This window comes from Dipodomys merriami, unplaced genomic scaffold, assembly GCF_024711535.1.
Source record: "Dipodomys merriami isolate MVZ:Mamm:240054 unplaced genomic scaffold, mDipMer1.0.p SCAF_72, whole genome shotgun sequence".
NCBI lineage: Eukaryota > Metazoa > Chordata > Mammalia > Rodentia > Heteromyidae > Dipodomys > Dipodomys merriami.
Genome location: NW_027206313.1, coordinates 4,097,568 through 4,114,997, shown reverse-complemented (window position 1 = coordinate 4,114,997; position 17,430 = coordinate 4,097,568). Strand labels below are relative to the sequence as shown.

At 44.6% G+C, this 17,430-nt stretch overlaps 1 protein-coding gene across 4 annotated transcripts in view; it reads right to left on the bottom strand.

Annotated features, from left to right (window-relative positions):
* Nucleotides 1-17,430, bottom strand: part of LOC138818234 (sorting nexin-24) — a 100,240-nt gene that overhangs the window by 2,538 nt on the left and 80,272 nt on the right. For all 4 annotated transcript variants that reach the window (XM_070009254.1, XM_070009255.1, XM_070009256.1 and 1 more), the window contains exons 4-6: nt 5,034-5,128; nt 3,501-3,533; nt 3,003-3,067 (exon numbers count right to left, since the gene is read on the bottom strand). In XM_070009254.1, coding sequence (XP_069865355.1) covers nt 3,003-3,067; nt 3,501-3,533; nt 5,034-5,128 — 193 coding nt within the window. The remainder of the gene's footprint in view (nt 1-3,002; nt 3,068-3,500; nt 3,534-5,033; nt 5,129-17,430) is intronic.

Here is a 17,430-nt window from a genome sequence, read left to right as displayed (position 1 = left end):
ACTGATCATGCTCTATAGAATAAGTACTGTGTTGTATCAAGTACTAAGGACTTCAGTCTCATTAGGAAGGCAGCAAGACTTCAGGCAACTATGAGGCAGGAAGAAGCGAGAGAACATTCAGAGACCCCAACAGAAGACAGGCAAGAAGAGTCACGCGTGAAGAGGCTGGAACGTAGAGGGTGCCGAGAGATGCCTAAAACAACAGAAATCCTGGCTTCACCAGCGACACTACGGAAGGGATTTAAACCAAGTGAGATGGCTTAAATTGTATTTTGAAAAGAGGACACAATGTACACACACATACATGTGTATGTGCACATCTAAAATTAGCTATCTATCTGAATATACATATAACATCAGTTAAATTATGGGACTATTTAAGAGGAGAAGGGGAAGCAAAAGGGAAAAAGAAAAGGTATATATTATTAAAACAATGCAGCTATATATGAAAAGAGCATAATGAATCTCAGTCAAGCTGTTAGTGATTTGGGTTGGGGCAGGCAAGGTAGAAGGCTCCATTGAGTAACAGGCCCCAGAGAAGGGGCTGTGCTAACATGGCAATGAATGAGGAGGAATATGATCCAAGTAGTTCATCTTCACGTGTGAAAATAGATCAATGAAAACTGTTGGAACTATTTTAGGAAGGGGTAAAGGAGAAAGGGAGAATGGTAGAGGGGTTAAGTGGGTGGAAATATCCTGACACACCTCCCTGGACATGAAGAGAAGAGCAAAGATGATGACTGGCTGTCACGCACACGAGTTCTAAGTGGATACAGGTCAGTCCCGTAGCTGCAGTAGCTCACGAGGGAGATCATGGTGGAAGGTAAAGGGAAGTGGATGGCTTCTCAAGAATGAAAGAAGGCTGGGCGCCGGTGGCTCACACCTGTCATCCTAGCTACTCAGGAGGCTGAGATCTGAGGATCGCGGTTCAAAGCCAGCCTGGGCAGGAAAGTCCATCAGACTCTTCTCTCCAATAAACCACCAGAAAACCAGAAGTAGTGCTGTGGCTCAAGTGGTAGAGCACTAGCCTTGAGCTGAAGAGCTGAGGGACAGTACCCAGGCCCAGAGTTCAAGTCCCATGATCGACAAAAAGGAAAAAATAAAAAAGAATGAAAGAAGTTACCTAACAATAGATTAGGTGTGATGAACGGTAGGAAGAGAGAAGCCCCCAGGGGGTGCTGAGCATGTGGCCTGCACCTCCAAGGGGAGGGGAAGAAGACCCAGATTGAGAGGGAAAGAAAAACCATCAGCTAGGCTCCAGTGCTCAGACCAGTGGTCCCAGGAAACCGAGATCTGAGGATCATGGTTTGAAGCCAGTGAGGGCAGCAAAGTCTATGAGACCTATATTGGCAAGTTGCTACCAGAAAGCCAGAAGTTGGAGGTGTAGCTCAAATGGTAGTGTGTCAGCTCTGAGCACAGAGCTAAGGGACAGGGCTCCATCTGGCAGCGCACACACACACACACACACACACACACACACACACACACACACACACACACACACACACACACACACACACACACACACACACACACACACACACACACACACACACACAAAGATCGTATAAATATAAAAATACTGCCTAATGCCTGGCGCTGGCGGCTCACACCTGCAACCCTAGCTACTCAGGAGGCTGAGAGCTGAGGGTCATAGTTTGAAACCAGCCCAGGCAGAAACATCTGTGACACTCTTATCTCCAGTGAACTATTCAGAAAAAGTCAGAAGTGGCACTGTGGCTCAAGTGGTAGAGCACCAGCTTTGAGCAAAAGGAGCTTAGGGATAGTACCGAGACCCTAAACTCAAGCTCCAAGACTGGCACCAAAAGACAAAAGAAAAAACAAACCACCACCACCACCACCAAAAACCCAGCTGCCTACTGCAGCTGCCTAGGTTGCTTTGTGAGTATTTACTACATACAGCATTAGCATTGCTAGGCAGAATCACATTATATCTGATAAACATGGGCAGCTGAGCGCATGCGAGAGGTAACTAACGACTCCACACTGACAAGACCTTACAGGAGAACCACTGAGATGACACTCTTTATAGCGATGGCAGCTCTGTCACCAGGGTGCTAGGAAGGGAAAGGCTGGAGTCTTGGTCACAACCAAGACAGAAAAGCGGGCGATCTGAGTGGGTGTGGACACACAGCAGTGTTTTGTCTCTTTCTGGGGGTGAAGTTTTGCTGTCAGAAACAAGGAACGGCTTTGGAGGCTCCTTCTATTCAGCATGCTGTTTTAGTGCCTCTTGGAAACAAAGGCGGAAAACTTACCAGGCACCAAGCACAGAGGAGAATTCAGGCAACAAGGTCTGTTCCCGCGCCGGTCCGGTCTCACACCTACCTGGGCCCTCATGTTCATAGTCAGCCTGTGCTAATGCCACCCCTGCCTATTCTCAAGGTTGCTGGGAAAATTAAATGAGATGATGTCTGCAAATGTGCCTAAGTCAACATTTTGAGAAGGACTCTAGGGAATTGGAATGGAGAAAGGACTCCGGCTACCGTATTGATCTCAGTTATACTTCAATCAATTAGTTGTGTTTAAAATATACAACGTCTAAAAATCATAGACTCCACCGTGTAGCATGCTATAGTTTAAATGGACGTGGAAATATGACTGTGACACATCTATGCAGTTTGGGAGAAAGACAAGATCCGAGTCTGGCTATCTTGATAAAAACAAAACAAAACAAAAAAAATGAGCAGAGACCCAAATAATACCACAAAATATCAAAGAAAACAAATACCCCTTCACTCTGATCCCTTCCTACTCTAATTCAAAATAGCCTGGTCAGAGAGAGAAAGAAAAATTACATTTCCTCTAGAAAGGCCGGCCCCAATTAAAATTCTAAATGTCTCTTACACCAAGAGCACTAGTTTATTGGCAGATTATTAAACCTTGGACCAATGTCACTCTGTTAGACCTGTATTAAAAACGTGGTTTATGTGGTGCAGGGTCAGATCAGTAAAGAGCTGTTAGCAGATGACAGGTTTGATTACCGCTGGCTACAGGCAAGACGAATGGATCCCTGAGGAACAGCAGCACTGGCTGGTGGGACAGTTTGCTGGAAAGGTCAAGAACAGGCATGTCAGCATCAGGGGACGACGGTAAACAGAAAACACTACAAACTAGCTTTGAGGGGATCAAACTGCCCAAGGTTTATGCATCTACCACAGAGTGTGTGAAGAGGAGCAAATACATCTACCAGAGTGGGTGGCAAACCAGCCCTCAGGGTATCATCTCCCTGTGCTCAGGGAGCTCTGCCCCACAGATACGGTCTACAACCTCTAACGCACTCATGCTGAGATCTTGGGGTATGGTCTCCCAGAAAACAGCATGCACACCATGCCTACCTGTAATTATAATGGGATGCTCCCCTCACTTCTTCATCAAGCGGTTATAATCATAAAACCAATTTCCAACAACATTCATGTCACGGGCATTTTTTTTGGTAACAAAACAAAAACAAAAAAAGCTCTAGGACTAACGAATCTTACCTCGACTCTTCTGATTCTGTCTCATCAAAAGATCTAAAATTGTTGTAAAAGAGGAAAAAAAAACAGACCAAGTTAGTAAGTTAGGTCAATGTTTGTGTCAACAATGAAAAAAATTACTAGGATTTTTAGAGCACTGAATTGGAAAATATTAGGAAAGAGAGAGAGGGAGAAAGAGAGGGAGAAGGAGGGAGAGGGGGGGCAGGGAACAGGGAGAGGGAGGGGGAGGGGAGGCCTGTGAGATTGTCTGAAACTATGGATCAGTAGGTTGATGACTCATCTCAAGAAATCCAACACTAGAAGATTCTTGCGTTTCAATTTTCCTTAAGATCACTTCAAAATCCTCAGGTTTCATGATCTGGATTGACTTTGTGCAATGGAGAAACTCACAAGCCATCACTGTCGGTGTCTCTTCTTAAAATACTCAACCTTCCCAGTGAACACATGCACCCACCTCGACACCGACCGCATAGACTGCGGGGCAAGCGTGGAGTATGACTAGGGGTTTGGGCATGCAGCTGAGTATGTACAGCTGTAGGGAGGGGCTGGGACGGGGTGAAGCCCTTCCCCGCTGCTGGCACCTGGACAGATTGTATTCTGCAGGAGGGTGAATCCTGTGGCAGCTGGCCCCGCCCAGGCATGCGCTTGGAGCTGGGTAAAGGGCTGCTTGCGGACTTAACTCTTTTTTTTTTTGGTTGTCCTGGGGCTGAAACTCAGGGCCTAGGTGCTGTTCCTTGAGCGCTTTTACTCAAGGCTAGCGCTCTACCACTTGGAGCCACAGCTCCACTTCTGGTTTTCTGGTTGTTAACTGGAGTCTCGCAGACTTTCCTGCCTGGGCTGGCTTCCAACCTCAAGTCCTCACATGGGCTCCTCCTGAGTAGCTGGGATTATAGGTGTGAACCACCAGCGCCCAGCAGAGTTAATGCTTCCAGGGAGCTTTTTCCAGCTGCTGTGGTAGTGAGGCCTGGCTCTCTGGTGGCAGGGACTGGGGTCTGCATCCAGAGCTTCCATGTTTGCGAGACAAGCTACATGTCAGAGGTGGAGGAGGGCTCACGCAGTGCAAGGCACGGGTCTGCCCGGCTACAAGGGAAAAGATCTGGGGAAGGGTGAGTAATTCTTGTGTCTCTGTGTAACCATGAAATGAAAGGAGTTGGATAAAAGAATCTGAAGGGTGATTTTAGCTTTAGAATGATACAAATATGTTAGCCAGGGAGTTGCAGGCTTGGCGGACATATCTACAGGTAAACAAACTATTCCTAAATAGGCTATCTAGACTCGGTTTCCTCCAGGGAACAGCTCTCTGGGCAACTTGGAAGGTCCTTATGACAAGCATGACTTACAGAGCCTTAGCCGGCTGGCTGTAGGATGGAGATAAGGACTTGGGGGGAAAATTCTTCAGACTCTAAGTGGAGGCAAGCAAGTGCGACCCAACCAAGACTGGGGCCCTGCGGGGACCATGATGAGATACTTGCTAGGCTAATCACTATCCCACAGCGACCTACGCTACAGATCCAAGACAGAGACAGTAGTTCTCACCCACAACTTTCGGCCTTTGGTAGAGAGGGCAAGTGTCTGACGTTGAGGAAATCAAGAAAGAGTTTGGGAAGTTCTTCATTTTCTAAAATGACAGCCTGTGAAAGAAGAACACAGAATTAGAAACTGAAATCAAGGTTGCTAGGCAATCAATCAAAGGAATTTTATCCAAAAGTCGTAAGTGTCCATCAAAGTCCTTACCAGCAACAGCTCTCCTCACCAATGGTGTTATACCTATGTCTCCCCAAGAATCTGGACTGACACTGCCATGCAGCATCAGCAGACACTGTACTTCATTCATTCATTCCTTCAACCAGCTTTGATACAACACCTTCAACCCTTGAAATGCTGGCTTACAGATGAGACGGGAGAACCAGGTAAAAATGGTTCGTATCTGAACGAAGATCCTAACCCAGAGTGAGTATTTTAATACATGTTAATTCTACTGCCAAGATGTGTAGATCAAATTTCCCTCACAAAATGATAACGTGGCCTAGTATACACAGCTTTTCACAAGAGACAGTCAGGAAATAATTTTTTCTAACTGGAAGACTGAGTTTACCTCCTTAGCTATATCACCTATTTTGGTCTAAGATCAGATGACATTGCCTTGTGGACAGCTCTACAATTTTACTGCTAACTGTAAATCAGGGTATATCATTTTAAAAAATCCAGTTTTTCCATTTAAAGAACTCTGCTAGGGCTTGGAATGTGGCTAAGTGGTAGAGTACTTGCCTAGCATGCATGAAGCCCTGGGTTCCATTCCTTAATACCACATAACAAGATAAAGCCAGAAGTGTGGCGCAAGTGGCAGAGTGCTAGCCTTGAGTAGAAGAAGCTCAGGGATAGTTCCCAGGTCCTGAGCCCCAGGACTGGCAGAGAGAGAGAGAGAGAGAGAGAGAGAGAGAGAGACAGAGAGAGAGAGAGACAGAGACAGAGACAGAGACAGAGACAGAGAGACAGAGAGACACAGAGAGACAGAGAGACAGAGACAGACAGACAGACAGAGACAGAGACAGACAGAGAGACAGAGACAGAGAGAGATAGAAAGACAGAGAGACAGAGACAGAGAGACAGAGACAGAGAAAGACAGAGAGAGAGAGAGAGAGAGAGAGAGAGAGAGAGAGAGAGAGAGAGAGAGAGAGCGCATGCGCACTCTGCTAATTAGCTGGAATAATGACATAAACAAGTCAGTACTCCAAGGTCTAAATGATAACAATTTTCGGAAAGAAATGGATGGAAAACAGAAGTGTCTGTTTTCACATATACTTGAAAAGAATCTGTCAGCAAGTGTGGCCTACTAACAAATTTGCCACCTCTCCCTCCCTCGTCCCCACTTTTTTTTTTTTAAACTCAGACTGGCCAAAAAGCACCAAAGATTGTGTGATAGGCTCTGGAATGAACAAGACTCTTTTGCTAACTCACCCTGAGTAACTGTTTCCCAGTAGAACATGTTCTTAAAGAACAATGAACGGAGCTCCTTCTTATAATCCTAGCTATTTAGGAAGCTGAAATCTGAGAATCTGCAGTTAGAAGCCATCCCAGGCAAACAACTCGGAGAAACTCTATCTCCAATTAGCCAGCCAAATGCCAGAGGTGGAGGCAAGGCTTAAGTGGTAGCGTGCCAGCCTTCAGCAAAGCAAGCAAGACTGGGAGGCCCTGGGTTCAAATACTGCCACAAAACAAACAAAAACAAAAACACCTGAGAGGAAGGGAAGCGGGCAATTACACCGAGTATTACGATGACGACAGTCAACAGTCCACGCACACGCAAGAAAACAGAATTAGGAGCCTGAAGGCGATGGATGGGGAAATGCAGGGGAGACTAACACAAGGATGGCGGATCAAGGTGTACTGCGCATACACAATGGGCAGGTTAACCTGTAACTCCTCTGTCCAACCATTTGAAGATTTTTAAAAAGAAACCATGGAAGGAGGTGGTGACATGTCAGGACCAACCATGCAAGCTGATGCGAAGACACAGAACAGAAGACGATGAAAAGCAGGCCAAATCGCGCGCACACATCATTCGACACGCGCGCTTGTTTCCAGCCCTCTTCACATCTTGAACTGCCTCATTTCTCATGAGGTGGTGGAACCCGCTACCCAGCCACACCCTGAGGTGTACACAGAGTCGGGGATGACCCGAGCTGTCAGTTCTACTAGGCCTTTGTGGGTGGGACTTGCTACACCAGTGCCCAATCATAGTGCTGCTTAGTCCCTCGAGACAGGACTGCCTGGGTCTAGCTCCATTCCTCCTGGTGCACCGTCACCTCAGAAGAGTAAGAAATAAAAGAGAAGAATTGTGATTGGGAATTCTACTTCTTATTAACAAAGTACTTACAAGTACTCGCTAGACATCTATCATATGAAGCACTGGAATGGTGCAGGGATCAGAGGCAGTAGAGCGGAGGAGGGGAAGGAGCCTTGTGAAAGGCAAGTAAGCTCACACCAGTTAACGTGACCTAGAGTAGCAGACTCAAAATACTGCACCATTCCTGAATGATTCCACCCACCCATAAATAGAGAATAGGTACTCTGGTCCTTGATCGTGAAAAAGTAAAAAGTTCATAAAATTAAGGTGAGGGTAAAGCCCATCCTCTGTCCAAAGACTTATTTTTATACTATTTCAGTTAAGTTCCTTCGAAGCCTTTGAATGCATCTGCTACTTCCCCCCAACGGAATTTTTTTGAGTGCCCAGGTCATTATTTTAGTGGCTAGAACTCAGAAGTTCTAGAAATCATGATGTATATGCATCTCCAAGCAAGTTTTGCAATGATACAAGAGGCAATGGTTACTGACCGGTTTCTAGCTCTCTACTTAGGAAGACAATGCAATACCTACTGAACAATAATGCTTACATGCTGTGACAAGTACTGAGCTGGTGGCCCGAGCCGTAGTTTTAATTATCTTTACAAGTGGTAGCTTTCAGATTTCAAAAAGAAATGAGGGAGGGTGCCACCATCTCATCTCCACCCCCACCTTTTTAAAATAAATTAAATCAATAACAAGTGTGGGACACTTTTAATGACCTGAACTACTTAATTTCCAGGATCTTAAGACATGCCATCCATCACAGCAGTATGGAGCAAGACATGTCTCGAGTGTTCAGGGGTTACTTTGGTTTTATTAATGCAAGATTTAGGGAATTTTAACAAGGTGAATTGTTTATTTGCCTTGACAGATTGGCTTGCAATGCACTGGCTACATCTATAGCATGATCATTAATGACAAAAGACAGGCAAAAAGCTGTTTACACTGCAACAAGGGGACGGGGAATTAATCCGCTCAGCCTCTGAGCTCTCCAAACAGATGATCACATTGTTGGAGTTAAGACATTCTGGCCAAGGCAACACTGAAAACTCCAGAAACTTGGAGCCTTTGCTTTTGTTCCTTGAATATTCTCAATTAATATTTTCCAGAAAATCAGGACCAAACCGTTCTTGAGGATTTAAGAGCTCTAAAGAAAGCAACACCATGGGGAGGAGAGGTTAGTTAAGCCTTCAGTTATGTGGGGCAGGAATATTTTCTAAACTCTGTTAAGACAGCTTGTATGAAAAGAATTAATGCTTAAATCCAAACAGAGATGTAGGGTAATAGGGCAGAATTTACCTAATTTAATATAATATGTACAAGTGAAACAACTGTCATTAATTAGTACAGAAATGCAAAAAGGAATTAAATTAGTTCAACCCAATCTTTCGGTTCTTAAACACATGAGCTCACTCAGGAGGCTCACAGAGATCCACTTACATCTTCTTCGTTTCTTGAAAAGCTTTAGGTGAAGAGGGACCCCCCCTCCCCTCAAAGCCTGCTCAGAGCTGCACCCCAGCTTACTCTCGGTACTAAGGACCCTGGTCTGGCTTAAGTCACCTAGCTTTAAGCCGCAGATAAGTTCTTAGTTCTTATATTTCTGAATGCCAAATTATCCTTTCCCATTATTTCCGACTGTTTGTCTTTCGTCTTCGGTGTTACTCATCTTCGTTCTTTAGAAGCAGTGTGGTGTACCGAGCTGGGCTTCAGAGCCAGGCCTGGTTTAGATCTGTCCTCGGTCTGCTTTCAGGAGACTTGGGAGAGATGAAAGGCGACGGCTCCGAGCGTCTCTGCCACACAACCAGCATTCAAAACACGTCCATGCTCTTTCCTTGGAGAATTTTTGTTCTATCAGATTCCAACAACCAATTTCATCCTCTGTGGACGTTCGGACTATTATCTAGCCAGTGCACAGGCTCCCGGCCCTTTATTTGCTGAGCAAGGCACTTACGCATGTGATTGGGCTTTTAGAACAGATGTTCCCAGACCTCTGGCCGTCGTGGGAGAACACCTGCTTTTCGCTCAGCCCAGACAGGCATACTGCTGGGCACCCTGCTCGGGCCTGGAACCGGACACAGGCGAATCTGCGCTGTGTGCCAGCTTCCCGAGGGACAGGCCTGCCTTGCTCCCGCAGCTCTCTTCCCCTGCTGGAGAGTGTGCTGCCTCCCAATTAGAGTTCATTAATGCTCTCCGCACTGGGCTGTGGCCGACGATGAAACAGGATGGAACACAATCTGCCTGACAGACTCCAATCTACTGCTTCCCCAGTTCAAGAAATGAGCTCCTCTCCACGCTGCCATGTTCTGTGTCTTCTACATATAACTAAAAATATATATACCCGTTAGCCAAGGGCTGGTGGCTAAAGCCTATAATCCTGGCTATTCAGGAGGCTGAGCTCTAAGGATCTAGGCCAGCCCAGGAAGCAAATTTGAGAGAATATGCTCTCCGATTAACCAGCCAAAAGCCAGAGGTGGAGATGTGGCTCAAGTGATTAAGTACCAGTCACGAGCAAGAAAGCTGAGTGCAAAGCCTCACTATTGGCAAACACAACGTAGAACAAATGTGAGGATATGGGCCTGTGCTGGACACGGACAGTCCTGACAGTTGATAGGCTGTGGTGGAAGGATCGCGAGTTCAACGCCAGTCTGGGCTACACAGAGAGGCCCCATCTCAAACAAACCAAAGGAAAAAATAATTGAGGAAGAGCCAGGGGGTAACAATGAAAACAGCTAAAAAGAGGCCTCTGCTAGTGAGTGCCAAGCATGGAATGAGGCAGCAAAGGGTTGCGGGAAAGAAGAGCCCTTGTTAACTGCGTGCTCTGTGGAGGAGGGAGGAAATGGACACAAAACCCGTTCCATGGTGCTAGAACAAGAAGACTGAGCTCCACAGGCTGGCGACCACATCCGTAACTCTAGCTACTCAAGAGGTTGACAGCTGAAGAGCACAGTTCAAAGCCATCTCAGGCCGGCAAATCCGTGAGCTTCCTCTCTAATTAACCAGCCAGAATCCAAAAGCGGAAGTGTGGTTCAACTAGTAGAGTGCCAGCCTTGAGTAAAAAAGCTAAGGGACAGGGCCAAAGCCCTGTGTTCAAGACTCACTCTAGCATGAAAAGAGAAGGAAAAAAAAAAAAACGGAACTGTCTCAACTAGCAGGAAAGAAATCTCCCTCATTGAACAATAAACTGGCCAAAGTGGGTCAGGCACGGGAGGAGGCGGCGAAGTAACTACATGATGTGGGCGTTTAGCCCCTGGCAGACGCAATGCTACAGATGAGTAGTAAAGTGCATCAATACAAGTTCCACGCAGATTAGCACTTAGAAATATATGTGGAATAGACACCAAGATTATTAATGTCTTAAGACATGGAGTTAAGTAACTGTGATATGTGACATAATTCATATTACGACTTCAGACTTCAAAGAATTGTGCTTTCTTTTTTCTTTTTGTATTTAGTGCCAGCACTGGAGCTTGAATTCAGGGTTTGGATGCTGTCCCTCAGCTGTTTCATTTAAGACTGGTAACCCACTTCTGGCTTTTTGCTAGTTAATTGGAGATAAAAGTCTCACTGACTTTTCTACTTGGGGCTGGCTCTGAACTGTAATCCTCAGATTTCAGCTTCCTGAGTAGCTAGGACTCAATGCACTTTGTAAAAGGCAAAAGACAGTTTTCTTTTTACAGTACTTTTCACTTTTGTAAGTATAAATGACTATCCTTAAAGAAGATCAGCTCTTCCTTCAGAAATATTACTCTAAAAAATAACTAGGAAAAAAATCTCCTATAAAAAAACATTTGCCCAAAAACAAAAACAAAGACAAAATGGCCTGAATAGGGTAGAAAAACAACAGCAAGGCTACCACATCAGCTCTCCAAACTTGATGTTTACTCTGAGAGAAATGTCTTTTTTATTGAAAAGGTGTAATTATCATCATGTAACACAAATCACAAAAATCCCAATTTTTCCACCTTATCAGCTTCATAAAATCACGTTCCCAAAGGACGCCATTGATTAGTTGCACATGCTCCTTCGGTGACATCCCAAATACTTAATTGTCAGTCATCTTTTCTTCTCCGGGAAGTAAAATGCAGTCACCAAATTACAGAGGGACTTGTTCCGCTGTAACCTCCGTGAGCCGCCGTCATGCGGCAGAAAACACTGGGAAAATATCACAGAATAACGCCGGCCGACAGGGGAGACATATAAACACTGTAATGATTTCCCACGAGTTTCCATTTTCGAAAATTGTCACTAAAGCAAGGATAAACGGTGACACGTCTCCGCCGAGGACACGGCGAAATCGAACGCTGGCATTCTAGTTAGGCCCAAACCTACCCGGCAGCCAATTATAACAGGAACAGAACATCTTCTTGAACACTTGGATGAGACAACTTGGCTATAACCTTCCACGCGAGCTGCACAGAGCTCTCTCACCAGCTCAGGGTCTTCCATTCTCCTTTCAACACACACACACACACACACACCCATCAGGATTGCTCTGAACTAGAAGGAACCTCCAAGTCACACATGCAAAGAGGTTTGCCATCAGTCCTGCAAGCCCCCTTTTCTGTCCCACCCATGTTTGCTCTGCAAGGCCTGGGTTTTATTGTTAAGGGGGGCGAGGATGACAAAGTTCACCTGCCAGTTCCCCCTCTTTCGCCAGGAAGGGCTGCTTCCTGCTGTAGCTGCTTTCAGAGGTGTGCGAAGCTCGGGAGGGAGAAAAATCAATAGCTCCTGCGGCAGGAAGTGGGCCACGATGCCATCCCCTCCCCCGGGAACGCCAAGGACCAGCTCACCCAGCCCACAGCTTGTCTCCTCCACTTCTCTGCACGCCGTCCCAGCTTCACGAGGGAGGTTAGCTACGAAATGCTCGGAAAAAACAAGCAAGCAGACGATCTAAGAAAGGCCCCGGGTATCTGTACAATAAACCACACGGGCTTCTCAAGAACCCAGAGCACCACAAATCCTTCTTCAGGTGCTTAGGACACCGGTGCTCGCTTGTGAGGATAGCCAGACCTCATGAAAACTGCACTAAGCATGCACCTTGAACAAACATGGGCTACTCATTCACTGGGCTTTCGTGACCGTTTTATAAATCCAGCACTTAGCATTAAATGCTGCAAAGGAAGAATGTGTACACAGAGACAAGGTAATCTGGTGAGACTAGAGTTTTGTTGCTCAAGCTGTCCTCGAGCTCAAAATTTTCTGTCTCTCTGCTTGTCCAATGCTGGGATTGTAGGCATGTATGTCCAGAAGAATATCATCACTGGTGATGTGGTTAAAAAGACAGATATATTATATAGTGTAAAACCGTAGGAAGTGGAAACTCAACTCTGATTTTGAGTTATTCTAATATCAATGCATATGCTGTGTATGTTTCTGGATTAGCTGTTTATATAAAAACATTATCTTTTACTAAGCACCAGCATCATTCTTTGGGTTTTGGGGTTTTTGTTTTTGTGTTGTTTTGTTTGCCAAACAGACATGGTCCTGAGCTCCCAGGGCTTAGTATCTGGTAGTGAAGATGGTTTCTGACCCATCACTGCCCCGCAATGTGAAATTGTAAACTGAGTCAGTACCTTGAGAGGAGCTAGTTAATTAGTTGACACACTTTATAGAGACTGCCAAAGACAGAATGGAATGTGTGGCCATCTGATCCACGGGATGTTACTTCTGCTCCAGCTGTGGTCAAAATATAAACGAGATCATGCCATAGATATATATATATCTAATACCCCTCCTATCGTCCAGCCACGTAAAGATGACCTGGTGGCTCCCAAACCCAATAGGGAGAAAAGTATTAACTAGGTCTAGTTTAACGACTTTCTCATTTCATCCTCAACTCCTTTTCAAATCGACCCGTTCTGTCCTTCTTGGGTGTTTGCTATTTTCTTATGGCGTTTGGTGAAGTGTTCTTTCATTTGAAGCTCTGGGGAGTCCCTCCTACCGGCGGGGTGGGGTCAGGTGGCTTTCAGTCACCTCGATTCCTTTCATCCGTGTTTCTAGCTCTGGTTCATGAACCCATCTTCCGTCCAGCCTTCTCTGCAGAGCCCACGGTGGGCCAGGTGCAAGGATGGCCTTCCAGAGTGGTTTTCCTTCCTTTCTAGGAAGCAGGTTTCAAAGCAACATTATTAGGAAGCATTAGAAAACTTCTGTCAATGCTCAGTGGATTTTTTTCATAGAGTTGTGGACGACACATGGAGTTATGTCACATCATTGTGATTCAAGAAAAAGAAATCAGTACTTCTATTTCTAATTACAAAACAAAGAAGTCTATCTTTTGTTTTTTTGCTGGTCATGGAGCCTAAACTCTGGGCCTGGGCGCTGTCCCTCAGCTCTTCAGCTCAAGGCTAGTGCTCTACCACTTGAGCCACAGCACCACTTCCAGCTTTTTCTGCTTATGTGGTGCTGAGGAATCGAACCCAGGGCCTCATGCATGCAAGGCAAGCACTCTACCACTGAGCTACCTTCCCAGCCCCAGAAGTCTATCTTTTTTAATGTCTAATGTGTGGATTCACAGAACAGGAATAAAGCTTACTATTAAATATACATACATTGGCTCAAACATTTTTTATGGATAAAGATGCACAGCTCTAGGCCAGTAGACTATGTCTTTGACTTTAGTTTACGATAGCCAGAAAGGCCCAGCTTATCCACCTAACACTACTGGTGTTATTCCAGTGGTGCTACCCTAGCTCACCTGTAGCCAAGTAGGTGCATACACAGCTCTATTATTAGAAAGACCCTTTCTGCCCACTTCCTTTCAACTGGCCGACTCCTACTTCAGGTCTCAGTTCATGACATCTCCTTAAGCAGGGCTGAAGTTGTCTTTTTTTTTCCCCCCTATAAAATAATGGAATGATTTTATGTGATTTAATAGTGCTAGGTTGAATTAGATTAATTATGGACAATTTTTGGTGTGTGTGTGTGGGTGGGTGGGTATGTGTGTGTTCTGCCAGTCTTGGGCTTGAACTCAGAGCCTGGGCACTGTCCCTGAGCTTCTTTTGTTCAAGGCTAGTGCCTTACCACTTGAGCCACACTGCCACTTCGAGCTTTTTCTGTGTATGTGGTACTAAGGAATCGAACCCAAGGCTTCATGCATGTTAGGCGAGCACTCTACCACTAAGTCACATTCCCAAGCCCTAATTATGGACAACTTTCATCTACTGAATACAGCAATTTTCATGTGGCTTATAACAATAATGGCAAGAATATGTATTTAATGTGTCCTCTGTGTCAGGCTCGTGATTATATTTAATGATCGCAATGCTATGAGACGTTATCACTATTCAATTTCCATAGATGAGGAATTTGGATCTCAGAAAGGCTTAGTCACCTGCGTAAATAGTCTCAGAAGTGAAGGGGACACGTACTGGAAATCTAGGTCTCTAGCTCCAAACTAATGTCCTTATGGCTTCACTGATTCACCAATGGAGTCATTCATTTCCCAAATATGTATTGACGGTACATGCATGCTACAGTGCTGTCCTACACAGATTACAGTATTGTGCTTCCTTACTGAGTTTTCTTGTAATGCTTTTAATCTTTTGAAGTATATATTGTTCTACTGTATTTATAAGCTTAATGTGGTTGAATACTCACACAATCTGCTACTCAGCAGGCTAAGCTGTGGATGACAGCCGTTCCAGGCAAGCCCAGGCAGAACAGTCTGTTGAGACTCTATCTCCAAAATGAACAACAAAAAGCTGGGCTGGAGGCATTGCTGACATGGTAGAGCACCAATTGAGAAAGCAGAGTGAGTGGGAGAGGACTTTCATTCACAACCTGGTACCAGAACAAAAGCTTTGTATTTTTGTTGGTTGTGGGGCTTGAACACAGGGCTCTGTCTTTGAGCTTTTCAGCTCAAAGCTAGCTCTCTACTAGTTTGAGTCACAGCTCCACTTCTGGTTTTCTGGCGGTCAAAACTAAGAGACTTACCGGGTGCTGGTGGTTTGCTCCTGTACTCCTACTCAGGAGGCTGAGATCTGAGGATCACAGTTCAAAGGATCTGGGGCAGAAAAGTCCCCATGAAACTCTTCTCTCCAATTAACCACTCAAAAAAAGAGCCTGGATTTTAATGAGATTTCCAATGAGCATAGCCCATGCTTGTTGAATAACTGATAAAACAATCTACTCTCTCAAGTCACATACATTCCTCCAACTACCTAGTTCATTCTTCTGGTAATTATATTACATATTTATTTTGTGCTGGTACTGGGGCTTGAACTCAGGGCCTGGGCACCGACTCTTAGCTTTTTTGTTCAAGGCTGGCACTCTGCCACTTTGAGCTACAGCTTCACTTCCAGCTTTCTGATAGTTAATTGGAAATAAGAGTCGCACAGACTTACTTTGGAACCGCAATCCACAGATCTCAGCCTCATAAGTAGCTAAGATTACAGATGTAAGCCCTAAGTTGCCTCGTCGGGTTTGCTGAGCATTCTCGTTCTTTATAAACTGACCACCGCGTCTCGTTCTTTATAAACTGACCACCGCGACCAGGTTGCAGCACAGCTGGCTGACAAGTGTTCTAATTTAAATGGATCAGGCCTTCCTACACAGACATGTTCCCACTACATTATAGTTAAGACTCATTGCATGGATTTACACATTTTTTTAAATGAAGAATTTGAAAATGATCTTATATTTCTGGTTAAAAACACTGCATCAAGTTCCCTATTTAAATGCTACCATTAGCTATACCCTTAATGTTTTACATGGATTGAATTAGGAACCCTGGATGAGCAAAACTCAGTAGAAACACGGGGGAAATGGCTCAGGAGTATGACAAGAAACTTGATTCCAGTCTTCAGAAGAAGAAGGAAAAGTGGCTATGGTGAAGAAGCCTCATAGGACGAAAGCTAAAACAATCTACACAGGAAACACATGGAATTTCACGCATCCACAAGAAAGGAGGATATTACGGTATTTGTACAGAAATGGTCTTTTGTGTGCTATTCTTTTCCCTCTTCTTTTTAAGACACAGCCTTTCTTGCATATTCTCTCTGATATGCAGAAATTAGACCTAACATACACTGGGATATGAAAAATTACACAGGATTCTAGATACTCACACACAGTGAAACCAAAAGAAGATACTCTTAGAAGAGAAACACAAAGGTGCAATGCCTACATGCCTCTTCATATTTATATAAAATTATATATGGCTCAATCCTAGCTACTCAAGAGACTAAGATCTGAGGACCATGGTTCAAAGCCAGCCCAAGCAAAAACGTCTAGAAGGCTCTTATCTCCAATCAAACACCAAAACTTTGGAAGTGTAGCTATGACTCAGTGGTAGCACAACAGCCTTGAGTAGGAAAGCCAAGTTCAAGCACAAGGTCCTTAGCTCAAGCCCCAGTACTGGACATGGACATATGGAAAGGAAGGGAGGGAGGGAGGAAAAGAAAAAAACTGGAAAATCAAAGCAAGAGAAATGTGTCCAGCTAACTCGGCAGGTACCAGACACATAGCAGGACAGTAAGGAAGTCAAGCTTACAGTAAGGGGTAGACTAACCAAAGAAAAATGTAAGCGGATGATCGAGAAAGATGTCCCTCAAATAAAGCCTTGTACACCAATCATGGCTAATATCCCTAGGAAAATGGGCTGTTACATTCAATCTATTTTTACAAAGGATTGTCTGAATCACTGTAGAATGTCCATGGGGAATACTTTAGCATTGTCTGGTGGCAGAAAATGCAATTCTACTTTTATAGGTCTTTTTTAATCACACATTTTATGATCTTTTAACAGTCTTATATTAAGAACAATTAAGAGAGATAGCAAGGGTTCACTCTAATATTCTAGGAGGATAAAACAACTCTCTCTCTCTCTATATATATATGTATATATATATATATATATATACACACACACACACACACACATATATATATATATATATATCTTCAAATAGAGGTTTTATAGCTTGATGATACTGAGTCTGAGGGAGAAACAAGTTTCTGGGATTTTGCTTTTTAACTGTGGCCTGAACTCAAGGCCTAGCGTTCACGCAGCTTGATTTCTGTGGGTGGCCATGCCTCCAGCTCAGCTTCTTACTGGTTAACTGGAGTGTGCTGTAGGGCAGACTTTTCT